This window comes from Bos mutus, chromosome 5, assembly GCF_027580195.1.
Source record: "Bos mutus isolate GX-2022 chromosome 5, NWIPB_WYAK_1.1, whole genome shotgun sequence".
Lineage (NCBI taxonomy): Eukaryota > Metazoa > Chordata > Mammalia > Artiodactyla > Bovidae > Bos > Bos mutus.
In genome coordinates, this window is record NC_091621.1 from 23,356,627 (window position 1) to 23,376,840 (window position 20,214).

At 41.0% G+C, this 20,214-nt stretch overlaps 1 protein-coding gene across 1 annotated transcript in view; it reads right to left on the reverse strand.

Annotated features, from left to right (window-relative positions):
- GNS (glucosamine (N-acetyl)-6-sulfatase) overlaps nt 1–20,214 on the reverse strand; it is a 49,739-nt gene that overhangs the window by 12,447 nt on the left and 17,078 nt on the right. The window contains exons 5-10 of the mRNA XM_005902527.3: nt 19,869–19,967; nt 18,084–18,251; nt 16,043–16,125; nt 14,644–14,762; nt 12,838–12,941; nt 5,479–5,580 (exon numbers count right to left, since the gene is read on the reverse strand). Of these exons, the coding sequence (XP_005902589.2) occupies nt 5,479–5,580; nt 12,838–12,941; nt 14,644–14,762; nt 16,043–16,125; nt 18,084–18,251; nt 19,869–19,967 (675 nt within the window). The remainder of the gene's footprint in view (nt 1–5,478; nt 5,581–12,837; nt 12,942–14,643; nt 14,763–16,042; nt 16,126–18,083; nt 18,252–19,868; nt 19,968–20,214) is intronic.

The window sequence follows — 20,214 nt, forward strand, 5'->3', positions numbered from 1 at the left end:
ACGAAACTGCAGAGAAATTAATTATACATAGCATAATGACTTTAGCCCTGTAGTGAAGTTGTTTTTTTTTTCTAACTAGAAATAAGATTAACGGTGTAAGATTTGTTTAGGAAGAGTGAAGAGATAAAAATTTCCCTCTATATGATCCTATAGATTTATTGCAATTCCAGCCAAAGCCCAAAATGATTTTTTAAGCAATCTGAAAAGCTGTTTTTATAAAGTTTACATGGAAGATAGAAGAAAGATAACTGTCTTTTAAGATACCCCTAAGAACAACTCTTAAGAGACCCCTAATAACCCTAAGAGAGAAGAGTACACATGCAAGGTTTAATTATACAGCTTTGTAACAACACACTGGTTGAGGGACAGACATATTTGTGTAACAGAAAAGACAATTGAGTATTTATAGAAAAAGAAATGAAACTGAATTCCTGACTCCTACCATGCAAGAAAACCAATTCCAGATACATCAAGGACTCAAAGGTTAAGAGGCAGAACTACAGAATTTTCAGAAGAAAATTTGGGAGAACTATTTTCTGACCTCAAGGTTCAAAAGTATTTTTATAAACAAGACACAAAGGACACTAAATCATCTCATAAAAGAGGTGCTTCACACACTCCTGCACTGTCATATCTTAATGCAGGGAGAAGACAAGTCACAAACGGGGAATATCATGGCAAAAAAGGCATTTCACAAGGCAAGAAACACAAAAGACGTAAGTGAAAGATGACTCACTGATCAAACACCCAACTGAAAAAACAAGCAAAGGATCTGAACAGACATTTCTCCAAAGAAGATATACAAATGTCCAACAAATACATGACAAGGTATGTTTGTGACAACAAATCAACAAGATTAGTCATTAGGAAAATGCAAATCAGAACCACAACGAGTCCCACTCATACCCACTCAGTTCAGTCGCTCAGTCGTGTCCAACTCTTTGCGACCCCATGAATCTCAGCACGCCGGGCCTCCCTGTCCATCACCAACTTTCGGAGTTCACCCAGACTCACGTCCATCGAGTCAGTGATGCCATCCAGCCATCTCATCCTCTCTCGGCCCCTTCTCCTCCTGCCCCCAATCCCTCCCAGCATCAGAGTCTTTTCCAATGAGTCAACTCTTCGCATGAGGTGGCCAAAGTACTGGAGTTTCAGCTTTGGCATCATTCCTTCCAAAGAACACCCAGGACTGATCTCCTTTAGAATGGACTGGTTGGATCTCCTTGCAGTCCAAGGGACTCTCAAGAGTCTTCTCCAACACCACAGTTCAAAAGCATCAATTCTTCGGCGCTCAGCTTTCTTCACAGTCTGACTCTCACATCCATACATGACCATAGGAAAAACCATAGCCTTGACTAGACAGACCTTTGTTGGCAAAGTAATGTCTCTGCTTTTCAATATGCTATCTAGGTTGGTCATAACTTTCCTTCCAAGGAGTAAGCGTCTTTTAATTTCATGGCTGCAGTCACCATCTGCAGTGATTTTGGAGCCTCCCAAAATAAAGTCTGACACTGTTTCCCCATCTATTTGCCATGAAGTGATGGGACCACATGCCACGATTTTCGTTTTCTGAATGTTGAGCTTTAAGCCAACCTTTTCACTCTCCTCTTTCACTTTCATCAAGAGGCTTTTTAGTTCCTCTTCACTTTCTGCCATAAGGGTGGTGTCATCTGCATATCTGAGGTGATTGATATTTCTCCCGGCAATCTTGATTCCAGCTTGTGCTTCTTCTAGCCCAACGTTTCTCATGATGTACTCTGCATGTAAGTTAAATAAGCCGGTTGACAATATACAGCCTTGACGTACTCCTTTCCCTGTTTGGAACCAGTCTGTTGTTCCATGTCCAGATCTAACTGTTGCTTCCTGACCTGCATATAAGTTTCTCAAGAGGCAGGTCACGTGGTCTGGTATTCCCATCTCTTTCAGAATTTTCCAGTTTATTGTGATCCACACAGTCAAAAGTATCAAAAGGCAAAATGATAGGATACTGAGAGAGGAACTCCCCAGGTCAGTAGGTGCCCAATATGCTACTGGAGATCAGTGGAGAAATAACTCCAGAAAGAATGAAGGGATGGAGCCAAAGCAAAAACAATACCCAGTTGTGGATGTGACTGGTGATAGAAGCAAGGTCTGATGCTGTAAAGAGCAATATTGCATAGGGACCTGGATTGTGAGGTCCATGAATCAAGGCAAATTGGAAGTGGTCAAACAGGCGATGGCAAGAGTGAATGTCGACATTCTAGGAATCAGTGAACTAAAATGGACTGGAATGGGTGAATTTAACTCAGATGACCACTATATCTACTACTGTGGGCAGGAATCCCTTAGAAGAAATGGAGTAGCCATCATGGTCAACAGAGAGTCCGAAATGCAGTACTTGGATGCAATCTCAAAAACAACAGAATGATCTCTGTTTGTTTCCAAGGCAAACCATTCAATATTACAGTATTCCAAATCTATGCCCCAACCAGTAATGCTGAAGAAGCTGAAGTTGAATGGTTCTATGAAGACCTACAAGACCTTTTAGAACTAACACCCAAAAAAGATGTCCTTTTTATTATAGGGGACTGGAATGCAAAAGTAGGATGTCAAGAAACACCTGGAGTAACAGGCAAATTTGGCCTTGGAACACAGAATGAAGGAGGGCAAAGGCTAATAGAGATTTGCCAAGAGAACACACTGGTCATAACAAACACCCTCTTCCAACAACACAAGAGAAGACTCCACACATGAACATCACCAGATGGTCAACACCGAAATCAGACTGATTATATTCTTTGTAGCCAAAGATGGAGAAGCTCTATACAGTCAGCAAAAACAAGACCAGGAGCTGACTGTGGCTCAGATCATGAGGTCCTTATTGCCAAATTCAGACTTAAATTGAAGAAAGTAGGGAAAACCACTAGACCATTCAGGTATGACTTAAATCAAATCCCTCACACCCACTAAGACATAGTAAAAAGATAACAGCAACTGATGGCAAAGACGTAGAGAAACTGAATCCTTTTACACTGCTGGTGGGAATATACAGAACAGTGCCATCACTTTAGAAACAGTCTGGAAGTTCCTCCAAAGGTTAAACAGAAAAATCACCACATGACCTAGCAGTTCTACTAAGGATACACTCAAGAGAATGGAAAACATTAGCTCACCCAAAAATCTATATATAAATGTTCACAGCAGTGTTACTCATAGAGTCAAATGGGAAACAATGCAAATGTCTATCAACTGATGGCTGGATAAATACGTGGCTGGATAAATACATGGAATACTACTGTTTAGTAATAAGAAGGAATGAAGTAGTAACATGTGTTACAATGGGGATGACCCTTGAAGACAGCTCAGTGTTTTCAGCCAATCACAAGAGACCACATACTGTATGATTCTATTTACAGAAAATGTCCACAGCAGACGATCTGTAGTGACACAAAGGAGTGCCTGTCTGGTGCTGAGAGAGGGAGCCTGGAGTGACTCCTAGTGTATCTGGGGGTTTCTTTTTGGGGGTAATGAAAACGTTGTAAAGTTAGATTATACTGAAGTTGTACAACTCTGACTATATCAAAACCTAGTGAGCTGTCAACTTTAAACTGGTAAATTGTATAGTAAGGGAATTAAGCTGTGAAAAAAGTGATTCATCTCATTAATAAAGAAATGTACCGTAGAACCAACTATAATTTTGTTGTTTTTCACCCCCTAGATAGGCAAAAAAATGAAGCAGTCTGATAGCTTCATATAGAGCAAAAGGAATTCTTACACATTACTGGTGGAATATCAACTGATGATGATTTTGGACAATAACTTGGTGATATTTGTAGGAATGAAGATGTGAGGTTCCCGTGACCTTGGTGTGTATACACATGCTCACTGGGAAACACGTATGAGAATGTCATGGCAGCACCACGCCTAGAGCAAAACTAGAATACCACAAATGTACAACTGATAAAAAAATATAATTAAGAGGTGAAGCATTCCTTCTTATGATGGAATATTAGGTTATCAGTGAACAATATGGATCAATCTGCAAACAATGCTGAACTGGAAAAAAAGGCTTGATTACAACTAGTAGAATGTCATCTTTAGAGTGCAAAACAAGATAGGTATTTTTCCCCCAAGACAGGTATGTTGTTTATGGCTACGTACATGATAACTACTAAAAAAATAAAAGCCAGAGAGTAACAACCATAAAATTCAGAAAAGTGATAACTGGTAAGGGCAGGTAAAGGGGTGGGATGGGGAGGAGTGCATAGGAAGACCCATCAATATGAGGAGTATTTCAGTTCTTAAATGGGATTATGGGTTCATGGGTATTTCCTGTGTTTTATAACTTACATGAGTGACATGTACTCTCTTGGATAAGTCACACCTCACCTAATAATTGTGACAGATTCATACAAATCAGTAAGAGTTACCTATAATATACAGTACTGATCCGTCAAACTTCTCTATGCCTAAACATATTCACATACATTTTTAATGAAAAAGAGATGCTGTTTGAAACCTCCTTTTCTCCCTGCAGTATGTGGTGGTCATCTTTCTAAGTCAATATATACTTACGCACATCATTTAGTGCTGCTTCAATAGTCTTGTTTAATTTTGCCACAATGTGACCAATTCCCTTCTGTATATTCAGGTTTTATAATTTTCTTCTATTACTACTGTATGTAGGGTTTTTTAATTAAACTTTTTATTACGTATTGGGGTACAGCTGATTAACAATGTTGTGACAGCTCCAGGTGAATATTACACGCAGTTCTTTATAGTTAGCACTGTGCAGTGCCAGACACAGTAGGTACTCAGATAATTCTTGAACGAATTTTGTTCTCTTAAGAGTAAATTCCTAGATCTGCTTGATGTGTGTATTCTGAAGTGATGGGTCTTATTAAATTAGCCTACTGATAGCTTATACTGATTACACTTCAATGAGTCTGAGTAGCTTTCATTTTTTTTCAGACTTCTATAATTACTGGGTATTAATCTTTTTCATCTTTGCCAGTTCTACAGGCAATAGGGGCCTCCTTCAGTTAAGCCTTTCTTTGATCAGCATTGAAGCAATCTTTTTGCACTGACTCTAGTCATTTTTAATTCCTCTGAGAATTGATTAGTTACTTCTTTTGCCTATTTTTATACTGAGATATTAATTTTCACTTTTAAGAATTCATCTATTAGGATTAGTTACCCTTTTTCATATATGCTGCAAATATTTTCTCAATTTGTTACCTGTCTTTGTGTATGATGGGGCTTTTGGGGGAAGAAGGAGAAAAGGAAGGATGCAGAACTCTGTTTATATGTGTCTAGTCTTTTTAAAGAAAGCTCCTTCCCACTACAGATATGAGAAAAGCTGTATTCTCTGCTTCCCAAATTTAATAGTTTTAAGATTTAAAGGGTCTCCCCTGAAGATTTAAAATTTAACTCTACTTATACAACCTGGAATTTACTTCAGAGTCTTGGCTCAGGGCTGATTGAGAGCTTTATACTCACCAAAATGGGCAAAAAAGACATCCCATCCATCTGGGTCTTATTCAGGCTATAGCCCGCAATGTCCAGAATAGTAGGGCCCAAGTCAATGTTGGCAACGAGCATCTATGAGAAAGAGAAAGAAACAATAAATTGACTCAGAACACAGCTGGTCTCATTTTCCTTTTCTATCTACACTAGAGTTCTCGTTCCCCAAACCCATCCTTGAAACAAGCAGCACTTTCTATTATCTTTTGTACAAACCATACTTCCTATTGCATATATTCAAATATAACTATGACAATTTAAGATATAAAACATAAAGCCTTATAAAGTTTATAATACAGGCCCCTGGGAAGTTATGCTTATTTTACACAGTTATTGACCAAAACATTTTTCAAGATTCCTTTAGGATTGCCTTGAGTCTGTTATGAATGATGAGAAATATGTCAGGCTACTTTATACAAGTGTTTTCCACCTTGATTATTCTCACTAGTTCACTACTTGACTTCAAATTGACTCCTGACATTTTTGAAAGGCTCAAAGGTTGAATGCTTGTCGCCCATTAGGGTATCCGCCTTTTAAATACTTTTTCAAAGTGACAACATGGCTAAAAATATTTGCAGTAGGCTTTGGAGAGTGCAGAAAATTTATCTCAACAATGCCTCAGTAAGTTTCCTTAATAAGCACGAAACCTGGATGTTTAAATAAAAAAAGCCTAGAAATTAAACACTGTGTAGCATTTATTCCTTGACATATCTCCTTGATGTACTGGATAATTTTCCTTCTGTACACAATATCTCTACCAGGTCTAAACCTGCATAGTCCGATAGAGGATAGAACAGGAGTCATATGTGTAACTTAAAATTGTCTAGTGACCACCCTAGTGGCTCAGACAGTAAAGAATTTGCCTGCAATGCAGAAGACCTGGGTTCTATCCCTGGGTTGGGAAGATCCCTGGAGAAGGAAATGGCTACCCACTCCAGTATTCTTGGCTGGGAAATACCATGGACAGAGGAGCCTGATGGGCTATAGTTCATGGGATAGCAAATTGAGCAATTAATACTCTCACTTTCAATGATCACACTAAAGTAGAAAAAAAAGAGGTAAAATTTATTGCAAATGTTTAACTATTACTATTTAATATATAAGCAATACAAAAGAAAATGATGAGATTTTACTTTATAAAAAATTTTGAACCAATTATTTGAAATCTGGTATTCTGCATCTCAGTCTGGAGTATCCCATATATGTTCTGGCTCAACAACAACATGAACTTTTGTAGCAGAGGGCATAGGTCTAGAAGTCACATGGTCACAAGCTAGAAAAAGCCTTGGAATGATGAGACAATCCAGGGAAATGAACTAATGTTCACCAAGCACCTACTCCGGGCCAGTTCCTAACGCATATCCTCATTTAAGCCTCACCATGATTCTAGGAGCTTCCCCGGTGGCTTGGCGGTAAAGAACCTACCTGCCAATGCAGGAGATCCAGGTTCAACCCTTGGGTGGGGAAGATCCCCTGCAGAAGGAAATGGCAACCCACTCCAGTATTCTTATCTGGGAAATCTCATGGACAGAGGAGCCTGGCAGGTTACAGTCCATGAGGTCGCAAAGAATCAGACACGACTTAGGGACTGAGCATCCACGCACCATCCTAGGAAGCAGTATTTCCCCCATTTTACAGATGAGGAAACGAAAAGAGAAGTAACTGAAACAAAGTCAGCAGCCTGTAACTGGAAAAGCTGTCATTTACTAGAAATAAATACCAGTCAAGAAAACTGTAGAGAAAACTCAGATCATCTTAGGAGAAGCCAAAAGGGGATTAAAAAAAACAACAACAACAAACTAATCCTGCTACTTTTAATTTAAAAACAAAACCAAAGTGCAGACACAAAAGGCAAGAAGACATCTTCTGAGTAGCAGCCAGGTTTCCTGGCTCCTGGAGAAGGAGTGATGGTTCCTGGAGGGCAGAGTAATATACATATCCTGGCTCTGAATCAATTAGTATAACTCTGCAGCTGTTGGAAATTAACCTTCAGTAGCAGGCAACTCAGGAAAAGCAATCCATACGTTAGTGAGGATAAAAAACACAAAAACTATGTCTCTGGGGATTGGTGTTGGGCGGTATCTTTCCTGGTTCCAAGTCCCCCAGGTAGACTAAGCCACTTAGGAGACAGTCAACAAGAGTGAGTATGAATATGAAAGAGACCATGGCAGGAAAAGACAGACAAGCAGAGATACCACCTCCAGAATCAGATAAATGCAACAAGACTTCAAAATGTGGCTGACATATTTTCAATGATGTCCAGAACATGAATGAAGCCAGTCCCACAGGTATTATTAACATGTCCAAGGCACCAAAATAATGAAATGGACAGACATATAAAACAGTGACTGCCTGGCTCAGCCATCAGCTAGGGGTGGGAATGCCCTCTAGTGGCAGGCTGTTCTGCGTGTGGGGGGGGGGGCGCGGGGAATGGGGAGAGGGGAGGGGGCGGGGAGAAGGACTGCAAGATCCAGAACAAACCAAGTCGCTAAGATTCAGCACAAGTACCATAAACACCATCCCCAAGACACTCTCTTTCCAAGTGTCTACATAATCATATCTTCCCTAAAAATGATGGAGTTTTGTTTGACTACTGGGTTTTGTTTGACTAAGAAGTAGAGTCTCAAAATTAGCATACAATGTTAGGAGATGGGGGACTTCCAGTAGATACCAAGTGTAATTGAAGAATTTGAGAGAATTACCTCTCTCTGGTTTTTATACAGCCAAGAATTACAATGTATACTGTGAGCCCATCACCATAAGGATGTCTAGAAACATTAGCATTTCAAGATCCTAAGATGGTACTGCTTTTATCACTGAGTGTAAACCTAAAGATTCATTTATGCATTGGAACAGAAAAGGCTCTGCCAAGACCAAGGAAATCAGTCCATAAATCACAGCCTCACAATTTATTTGGGAATGGTCCTAGGATTTAAGTATATAGACATTTTGATCAAACAGAAGGCCCTAAAAAACTGAGGCATGAGATTGAGGGATATCATGTCTTGAACCTGCTTATTTTTAGGTCTAGAAACTACCTAAAAGAATACGGGCTCCCAGGACTTCAGACAGACATTTAAGCCCTGATGTTAAAAGAGTTCATGTAAGGCTTTCAAAAGAAGACTGGAAGCGTACCAGATAGCACCCCAGACCCATCTAATGAGCAGCCCTGAGAGCAGAGAACGCTTCACCTCGATTTGCCCCTCATCCCCCACTTCCCTAACAAGGAGTAAGCTGGGATGAGACCTAGTAACACTAGAGAATTCACACTTAGCATCTTTCCAATTTCACATGGGGAAACCAAGGCTTAGTCTAACCAGTCTTAAAGCCAGTAAGCGGTCTTCCTGAGTCCCTGCTCAGTTCCGTTTCCCCTGAATCATGCTATGTCCTTTCCATTTTCCTACCAACATTTTCCTTTGTTAAAGCCCGAGAACTTCCACCACCAAATCTAAAGCTAGGTTAATGTTCCTCCAGAGGAGAAGACCTCAACAGCCAGCGCTTAGCATCCGCCCATACCACCTGCCCCTGCTCTCCTCAACAGCCAACACAAAGTTAAAGCCACTGCTCAAATGTGCCCTGTTCTGGCCACCAGGCTGTTGCCAGCTCAGCTCATTATGCTCAACTCACCACCCCGTGACCCTCACACAGAACCTGCACTGAGACAACTGCGCTGCCAGCACAGGATGAATCAGCCACCATTGCTGACACTGTGTTAGAGGCAAGCTGGAAATTTCACACTTCTCACACCACAACTGCCAGTACAGAATGTCATAAGCCATGGCATAAGCACAGATGACTTAGTATGTTAATTTCTACTGCACAGTAAAGTGATTCAGTTATACACATACAGAGATACATTTTTTTTTTAATATTCTTTTCCATTATGGTTTATCATAGGATATTGAATGCAGTTCCCTAGGACCTTTTAAAAATTTTTTGTTTTATATTGGAGCATAGTTAACAATGTTGTGTTTTTCTTTTGTTGGCTGTACTGCATGGCTTGTGGGCTCTTACTGCCCTGACCTGGGATGGAACCCAGGCCCTTGACAGTGAAAGCACCAAGTACTAACCACCGGACCACCAGGGAATTCCCCCAAACCCACGGATTTTTGAGAACAGTTAACTTTCAGACTTGGTTCTGCCACTTACTGTGTAACCTTGGTAATATCCATTCACACAACTTGGATGTCCACCATTGTACGTTAAGGGCTAGGTATTCTTTTTTTCATTGAAGTACAGTTGACTTAGTATGTTAATTTCTGCTATACAGTAAAGTGATTCAGTTATACACATACAGAGATACATTTTTAAAAAATATTCTTTTCCATTATGGTTTATCATAGGATATCGAATGTAGTTCCCTAGAGTACATAATAGGACCTTTAAAAATTTTTTGTTTTATATTGGAGCATAGTTAACAATGTTGTGTTAGTTTCAGGTGTACAGCAAAGTGATTCAGTTATACGAATACATGTATCTATTCTTTTTCAAATTCTTTTCCCATTTAGGTTATTGCAGAACATTGAGGAGAGGTCCCTGTGCTATACAGTGGGTCCTTGTTTATTCACTGCATAAGCAATTGCTTACATCTGCTAATCCCAAACTCTCACTAAGGGTTGGGTAGTCTAAGTTCGGATAATACCTCTCAAGTAGGGACTCCTGGAGTCAAAAAGACATACTTAGTCAGGTGTGTTAAGTGTGAGGCCAGCTGGGAACCTGGGAAAGGCACCCACTCTCTGTGGGGCAGGTATCTGCCTTGATGTCCCAGAGGAGAGCCCTAAACCAAAGCCCCAGAGGACACTAACTTAGCCGAGTGAAAGGAGCATGAGGTGGGCATGCAGACAGAAGCGGCCAGCCGCGCAAAGGTAAGGGGGTGAGAGAGACGCCTGGCCCAGGTAGGAAGTGAAAGGGGTTCAGCACAACTGCCACCTTCTGCCCATGAACCAGCTGATCTCCTTCTTCTCCCGGTGCCTTCACAGGCACTGTCCCGCTGCTGAGGACGCCCTCCCACAGATCTCCACGTGACTGAAGCCTTCCAATACCTGAGTCTCTGCCTAAATGCCTCAGAGGCTTTCGCTGATGAATGCAGCTCAAGTATCTGGCTCCCCCTTGACACAGGGAGTTAAGAATTAACCTTCCAATGACAGCTCTTGCTGTGACTCCCAGGCTCCTCATGTAGTGTGCTGGCACAAGAAGATACCTGTCTGAACCGTAGTCATGGTTGAGTGTATGAATTCTGGTTAAGCACACATCAGCCAGACTGCCAGAGTTCAAATGCAGGGCTCTGCTATTCTTTAGCTACACCATCTTGGGCAAATCACTGAACCTCAGTTACCTCATCTATAAAACGGGGATAACTGTATTCATATCTCAAAAGGCTGTGAAGGTTAAGTGAGTTGGTATAGGCAGTAACACTTGGAACAGCACCTGCTGCATCCTAAGTATTCAATAAAGGTTATTATTGTTGAAATGGCTTCCTAGGACCTGGTTTCACTTAAATGACTTATAGAAGATGAAGTTTCTGATTTTAGTGACACTGTCAACTTGAAGAAAAAAGGAACAGTCTGTTTCCTGGGCAGCTGGCTGACATCTGTGCTCATCAGCCTCCCTCCTCGCACAGATGTCGTCCCATTAGCCCTCTTCCTGGGACATGCACATGGCTACAGATGTGCCTCCTCAATACACTCCCAACACCCAGAAAAAGCTCTTATGGTTGAATGGTCTTCCAATCTTGTCCACCTCTCCTGAAAGGAGATGTCCGTTTAGAGGGTAATGGATTTGTAGTGGAAAAGTGACTGGCTTTAGAAATGTGGGTCTTGAGAGGAAAAGAAAATTCAGAAGGCAGTTATGAAGGCCACTTTAAGTTTCTGAGAGAATTTTAACAGAATTCCAATCAAGAGCATTGTGAAAGGAAACAAGTAAATGGCAGACATTTAAACAAAGTAAACATTAAACCCTCAAATCAAATTCAAGTACACAGGATTCCTAGAAATGCTGGCCTATCTTCCAATTTTAGCTTAAATGATCCATTTTCTTGATTTTTGTTTGTCTCTCTCACAGAGCTCAGACTGAAATTGTGCTATCCAGGAAGACAGTAAACATAACTGGTAGAGCCTATCAATTCTTCTCTCTCAAGGTCAGACCAGAGAGTTTGGATCAAGGTGCCCATCATCTGCCTCAGTATTAAAACCAAGTATGAAACCAGATGGAAATGGTAACAAAAGAATAATGTGATCCTTTATGACAATTTTAGGAAAGAGAATCAGTAAAGCAGAAAGGCATTAGTAAGGAAGAGTCCCACAGAGAGGGACTAAATTCTCAGAAGACAAGCTTTCTGTAGCCTTATATGCAGAGGGAGCTCAGACCAGGTGGACATCAGCCGGGAATACCTGGGAGCAGGCTGGATTGAAGAATCAGAATCTGCATGTCAACAAGGCCCCCAGGGGATGCGCACACACAACAAAGCCTGAACAGCCTGGCTCGACAGGGCTGTGGGCTCCAGCCTGGGCTGCCTCTCAAGGGTCATTGTTAACTTGAGGGAAAAAAAAGCAGAGACAGCGTTTCTAGTCCAGTCCAAGTGATTCAATCCAAAACTTTGTGGATGTTGAGCCTTTCACTTTCACTTCCAGGAGGTAGTTTTAACGAGCACCCTGGGGAAGTGCAGTCACCATGTAAAGATTCAGTCTTAAGAGACAAGCAAAAGCTATTCATGCTGATGTGATACGTATACAAGGGGAAAATACAGCGAAGAGTGGGTGGCCAGCAGTTTACTGTTATTATATGTCAGACAGTGAAAGACAAATACTATAAGATATCATTTATTTGTGAAATCTAGCAAATACAACAAACTACCAAATATAACAAAACATGGATATGGAGAACAGATACAGACACAGAGAACAAACAAGCGGTTACCAAAGGGGAGATGGGAGGAGGAGGAGAAATACAGGAATGGAAGGTTAAAAGGTACAAAGTATTAGGTGTAAAATAAGCTACACGGATATACGGTACGACACAGGATATACTGTACAATACAGGATATACAGCCAATATTTACAAGTAACTCAATGGAGCATGGCCTTTAAAAACTGTGAATCATTATACTATATACCTGAACTTACAGAATTATTGTACATCAAGTATACTTCAATTAAAAAAAAGAAAGAAATAAGAATCACCGTTTGCAAAGCTTATAAATACACTTGTAAAATCTTAAGCCAATCAGCCTTTATCCTCAAAGGAGGAGAGACAGAATAGGTCTCCTTTTGGGAGGAAATGCTTTCTTTTCTCAGGCAAATACTACCTGTACACGGCATCACCGTATCAGGAACCTACCTTGCTTGTCTGATTTGGTTTGATCCCAGGCCCTCGAACCAATAGTGGAACTTTGATATCAAACTCATACAGCTGTCTTTTGTCTATTGGCAAAGAAAACTGTCCTGGAGAAAAAAATGCATAGGGTAAAGATGGAGCCAAGATAGAAATGTCTCTCACGCATGCATTCATTCAATCAACAGTAAAAATAAAAAATAGCCTTGTTTTACTAATTATGGTGTCTTAGCAAAGAGCTTAAATCCCCCAGGGTCTCTAATTATTACAAGGCAGGAAACAGTGAGCTCATCTTCTTTAAATAAATGTCCCGAGGAACTCCCTGGCCTTAAATAGGCAAATACAACAAAAGGAATGACTAGAAAGTATTGAAGCACAAATATACATTATTTATGTATGATACTCCACCTGATCACAACTGAATGAAGTTAGTCTTAAAGCTGTTAAATAAAGGAACAAAACCATTTATCCAGCCTTTCCTGAATAAACTGTACCTCAAGATAGCCAAACAGTTGATGAGGCAAATTTCCTGAGGAATTCCAGCTAGTAAATTCAAAAGGAAGGACAGAGTTATGAAGTCAGATTTTTCAGTTTCTGAGGGAACTGATTTACGCACAATCATCAATGGACGTTTCAGGCACAAGAGGTTCACAGGAGGAGCTCAGGTTGGTCCACATGAGCCATCAATCAGAAACAACATCTCTAAAGTGAGGCAACCAGACACCCAGGCTTCATGATGTAAAGCAGTAAGAAGTACACAGCAGCATCAATAAGAAAGCATTCTTGTTGAAAAACACACAGTTCTATTAAGACTCTCGCTCTAACTATCAATCTATAGAAAATGCTGAGTATAGATAAACAAGTTATCACATATGCAATTAGCCACATCTAGAATGTGATATTCTAAAGGACAAAAGACCAGTTTCTCCGATAAATCAGTGGCAAGAGACAGCCTTACAACACATAAAAAGTAAAGGTAGCGTATGGGTTTTATGTAGGTTCTGATACGTAATCAACTACTCAGAGGCACAATCAAGTGCTGACGTATGGAATCACCATGTCTCGAGTGCCTTCAGAAACTTCTGGCTAAAAAAGAAACATGCAGAAGGAATGAGGAATTCAAAAGACTGGCCCTGTGTCACTGAAAATTAAAGCTAGACAACGAAGGTTAATTTACTAGTCTTTACTTTGACTTTAAAAATATTCATAATAACACATGAAATGCCTAATCAATCTGCTCCTGTGCAAATATCAGATTAATTACCTTCAAGTTTAGGAAATTTAAGAGTGGAGAAAGAAGAAAATACTGATTTTTAGCTAAAGAAGGTCCAAGTAAAAAGGATGAAAGTCAAGGACACGGGGTTGACTCATATGGCAGCTGTGAAAAGACAAAAGCCACAAAAGAAAAACCACACATACCAAAAACCTAATTTCACAAGAAAGTTTTTCCCCAAGGCAACCCTCTCTTGGTCTTCCTGTGTAAAATGTCATACCCCTATTCTCTAAGATCCACTTATCTTTTAAATCAAGTTTAGTTTCTCACCTCTTTCATAAAGCCTGCCTCCAACCCATCAAGCTTATTCTCTGCTTAGACTCCTTAGAACACCACATAACTTAGCCTGTCAAATGGCAAGTAATGAACCTGGGTCTTTCCCCAAGGGAATGAGTTGGCCTTCTAACCAGAGGAGCCCTGATGGCAAGACCCGCCCTCTGGCCTATTCACCCCTGCAAAAGGACAGAAGCTCCCAGCCAGCGCTACTGACTGGGTGAGAACGGAAAGGCACTTCACCAAGGTCATGGTCTGCCCCTTACCTGTGTGATAGCCATTGTCTGAGGTATAAAAGATGTAGGTGTTGTTGAGCTCCCCATTGAACTCCAATCGCTTGACCAGCTTCTCCACGAGGTCATCCACTGAGAGCAGAGTCTGCCACCTGAATGTGAACAGAGGGCAGCAACAGCACCTCAGAGACAAAGGGCTGAGGTACTGCCATCTTGCCAAAACAGCAAAAGCCAAGTCCAAACAGGCTCCTAAACCCAAAACACCCCCAAACTCCCTCCCAAAGAAACCCCTCAAAGCCACTCTTCCCCGAAAGCTCCAATCCCATATTTCCTTTCTTTCATTGCAAAACACAGATTAGAAAATTCCAGAACACTCCAAATTTAACTGATTCCACAGAAATAAATTAGGCTTTTTAAAAATGAATTAGCTTTATTATTTATCATAACTGGTGATGAGAATGAAAGACTATTGGTGTTGATGTATGACAGACACCAACACAATATTGTAAAGCAATTATCCTTCAAGTACACAAACAAACAAACAAAAAACCCACTACCAGAAGGCAAACTTGTCAAATCAGCACTGATTGACAGAGATGAATTCAGATGGACCTGTGCTGCAACAGTGTTTAATGGACTAAAATGGGCCAACAAACTGTAGTCATGGGTCAAAGCTTGACCACATTCTTTCTGTTTTCAACTGTGGTACAAGACATAAAATATTACTGTTTTAACAATCTGTAAGTGGATAGGTCAGTAGGGTTCAGTATATTCACAGAGTGAAACCAATCTCCAGAACGTTTTTCACCTTGTGAATCTGAAACTCTACACCCCCAAAAACGACAACTTGTTGGCTGTTTTTATATCAAGTTTTACTGGAACACAGCCATGCTCATTCATTCTCATACTGTCCAGGGCTGCTCTACACTCCAACAGCAGAGCTGAGCATCAGCAACAGACACAAGATGGCCTACAAGCCTGTAATATTTACTATCTGCCCCTTCACAGAAGAAGTCCGCCAATTCCTGGTCTAAAACTAAATACACCGTAAGAGAAAGTAATGAACTTTTAAAAACCTGACTTAAAAGAATTTTCTCAAAAACTCAAAACAGCAAAGGCAGATATTTTGCTCTAGTCTAAGCCTTTGGGTCTTATGTAATTTTCTTTAGACATAGTGAAAAGAAAAATTTCAATCAAATGGCTCCAATATGTAACATTTTAACGAGTCAGAAGAATGGACTGTTTAATCAGTCCTAAGGGCCAAAGGCCACCTTACTGCTAAATGCGGAGACCCCCTATTAGAGTCTCTCCCACCAACTTGCTAAGCTCTGATTTTTTTCTCACAGATAACCACATGGTGCAGTCCTCTATTCATGGGTTGCTTCTGAGGGTCCTCAAAGACCACCCAGACTGAGAAAGGAGCAGCTCTTACCTTTTCCTAAATGCATTATCTAAAAACTGTATTGAAGAATTAGTCATTGGGGTCTTGGCTTGCCGAATTAACCAGTGCTTGTTCTAAAATTTAAAGAAAAAAAAAAGTTAGCACCAAGTCACCAGAGTCAAAGTACTAGAGTAGATAAAAGGATCACTTGATACTTGAGCAAAAAGGAACTAACTGGAGCCTGTTTAAGCAACTTCAGATTTTCCCTCCACCACCCACTCCCACCTCCCTTCTCTGTGTTTGTAAGGAAAAAAAAAACATTCTGCAAATTATCACTTATTTTTTAGCTTCTTCCCAACCCCTCCCTAACAGCAGAAGGCCTGGGATCCTTCCTGAGCAGCATAAGACATTTAGAGAAAGATACTGGAAACTGACTAGATTACATTTGTAACTTGGAATCTGTGCTTGAGTCTGCCACTCAAACTACAAAAGGGTAAATACTAACTTTACCTTCCTCTAAGTTTTGCCTAATAAGTTATCATTCTATTCCCCTCTATCTTCCTACCTAAGGTATAGACCTTGGGGGAAAAACCTTATCATAGCAATTTTCTAAAACTTCAAATCCAAATCTAGAGGCTTCTTCTCATTTAAATAAAGAAGTTTTTTTTTTTTTTTAATTGCCAAATACTTTTGATTTTCATCTCCCTATTCATACAACCCTAGGCTGCCACCATGCAAACTATGATCCTCAGTCTTCTTTAGTTAGTATGCTTGAAAAATGCTATACAGCATGTTCTCCTATTGCAAATTCATGTTAGAACATGAATAACTGAGAAATTCTATAGCACAGTGACGTATTTAACCTTAAGCTGCTAAGCTTACTTAGCCATGGGAACTTGTGTGTACTTCTTTTGGAACAGAGAGAGACCAGCCCTTTGGTTTAAAACTCAATTCACTCAGTTTTAACATCATACACACCAAGCACAGCCTACCATGTGCCAGGCAACGTGCTAAATGTTTCTATGTACAGACTCTTGAGAGTCCCGTGGACAGCAAGGACATCAAACCAGTCAACCCTAAAGGAAATCAACTGTGAACATTCATTGGAAGGACTGATGCTGAAGCTCCAATATTTTGGCCACCTGATGCAAAGAGCCACCTCCTTTGAAAAGACCCCAGTGCTGGGAAAGATTGAAGGCAGGAGAAGGGGACAACAAGAGGATGAGATAGTTGGATGGCATCACCGACTCAATGGACTTGAGTTTGAGCAAACTCCAGGAGATGGTGAAGGACAGGGAAGCCTGGCGTGCTGCAGTTCATGGGGTCGCAAAGAGTCAGACAGGACTGAGAAACTGAACCACAACAACAACTTCAATCCATTCAAGAGTTGCATGAGAGGTCAGGATCTCCCACTTCAGAGGGAAAAACGGAAGTTAAGCCTCTTACTAACCGTCAGGTCACTTAGTTAGAAAGCGGTAGTACTGAATCTAACTCCAAGACTCATTCTTTCTACCACCTCACGAGTAACTAAGACTTCAGGGAAACAAGCATCAGGTGGTAGCAGTCTTCAGTCTTCGAACCAGTGAACTGCCCATCTCCTGGACCGAGGGAGGGCTAAGTGGCACTGGAGGCAAACAGCATTTAGGTCACAGCCCTTTATTACACTCCTTGCTCTGGCTCACTTCTCCATCCAACTTCCCTTCCCAATCACATTACGCTGTGTCACCACTTTTTCCTATGCCTCCACCCAGAGGAGAATGCTGCAGGCCCCATTCAGCCCCAAGGGACACGTCTCGGCCACTGCCGGGCAGGAGAGCCAGCGTGGAGGTTATCAGCAGGGACTGTAGGCAGGAAAGACAGCATTTCTCTACCACTCCCTGTGGACTCTCGAGCTGCTCGCCCAGTGCATGGCAGGAAACTTACCTGGACTCCTGAAGCACGTGTATACTACCTAGTGTGCTAGAGACAGGCACAGTTACCTCGAAAAGACTGAGAAGGAAGACCAACTACATGACTCAAAGGCCTCCTGACCAGTGTATTATACACGCAATCACATCGAGCCTGGCTTGATGCAAGGCTGAGGGGAAGTTACCGTTCCATGGATGTTGAAGTTCTTGTTTCTTGGTGCAAAGACGTTCTGGAAGGCGTTTTGGTATTGAGGTGCAGCCGTCCATGGCGAATGAGGCGCTGGGGTGGAGATCATCATGAAGAATGGCTCGGAGTTGGACTTGTAGTCCAGGAAGTCCAAGGAGACATTGGCCTGACACACAGAAAGATTGGTCACCTCACCCTACCCAGCAACTGAGGCCTAGACAAGTATCTGTTCTCTGTGAAAGGGGTGCAGGGGCCTATGCGCTTCTCGCAGTTGTGGCACACAATCTACGGCACAGTCACTTGCAAGCGTGTTGCTGGAACGAATCATCTAGCTTTCAGGCAAACGCGTGAAAGTACTGGAAAGCACACCCCTTCTTAAGAAAGCCCGAGAAGGAAATGGCAACCCAGTCCAGTGTTCTTGCCTGGAGAAACCCCATCGACAGGGGAACCTGGCAGGCCACAGTCCCTGGGGTCTCCAAGAGTCAAACAAGACTGAGCAACTAACGCTGACGATTTTACATAACCTAAAAGTTGTTATGCCTCCCATGAGGAAAAAAAGAATAATTTGGCCATTTTAGTATTAATTTACATTAATGCAGCTCAGAGCATAAACATTTGATGCTTTAATGAATATAAAACAGAGTCAACCTAATTCACAATAGGGGGAAAAGTGAATTAAGTTACCATAATCTTACAAAAATGCTGGCATCAAGAAGGATATCCTAAGTTATCCCAGCTGAAGTTAAGCTAAATGAATAATATTAAGTCCAAATATGCCACACCAGGGTTTTAATTTATCTGGACTTAAATTTTTCATTTGCTTCTCTGGAGACAGTTTATGAAAATCAAAGCTTCTCACATACATACATGCTATATTTTTAATTGTTCTAGTTGATGTACATCTTCATTTCTCCCCAACATGAAACTCAAAAGACACTATCAATTTCCTACCATCATCCCACCCATCTAACTTCACTTCAGCCCCGTCAGAAACTCTGTGGTTTCTCCAACACGCCAGGCACACCCATCTCAATACCTTCACACTTTTTGCTTCCTTTGCCTATGGCACTCTTTCCACTGATCTGTATAGCTCATTCTCATCTCCTTTAGGATTTTGCTTAAATACTATTTAAGTATCTTCCATGCTCTGCCTTATTGCTCTAACTCATCACCATCTAACAAGACAACACACATATGTGTAAATAAACCCACCCCTAAAAGGTGACCTCCCATAGAATCGGGGACTTTGCTTTATTTATTGCTTAGTACTAGCTCCAAGGGGTGCTGAAGTACTTGGTGAAAGAATGCCCTTTGGGGGGTTGTCATTAGAACCATCTTAGACAGGAAAGGAGAGTCCCCAATTCATGTTCCCATCTCAGTACTTTTTTTAATATATAATACTCAATGCCTGGAGAACCTCCCTGCCTCTATCCCCTTACCCTCATGATGAAGCTGTCATCCTGCAGCCTGTGAGTAAAACTGGGGTCGAGAGTAGGAACCCTTACAGTGTAAAACCTCTTCAAAGTAATCTCCACAGTTTTAGAGATTAGCCTTTGGAAAAGGGATTTGCTGCTGGAATTTCAAAAACATTAGATCTGAGCCTGGCTTAATTACAAAGAAAAACACTCTCAGGAATCTTTAACCAGCTGAAAATATTCTTCAGCAGTTAGATCAAGTTATTATTCATGCTACTCAAAGTGAACAAATATAACTAAAGGTTTCTGAGGCAGAGTCTTTAGTTAAACATGAGCTAAACTGCAAGGACAGAGCTTCCGGAACTCACCAAGACATCTGTCAGGTAGTCCACACTGTAGTTCTCACCATGCTTCCGTGCCTTCCCATTGATAGACAGGGTGTAATTATAATATTTAGAATTCTTTTCCTATTAAAGAGAGGAAAGTGAGTTGTCTTTTTTTTAAATGAGGCCAGCATACAAAATGAAAGTTGGAAACCATACTGGGCTAAACTGTACTCTGCTTAAACAGTGGTAAGACATAAAAGGTAACTGCTCAAGTCAATACTGAATTAGACTTCTTGACTACGGTTTTATTAACTACGAGTAGAATTTCAATAATATGTTTAGTTAAAAAAAACCAGAAACAGATCCGGTAGAACAGCAAAATATGTTG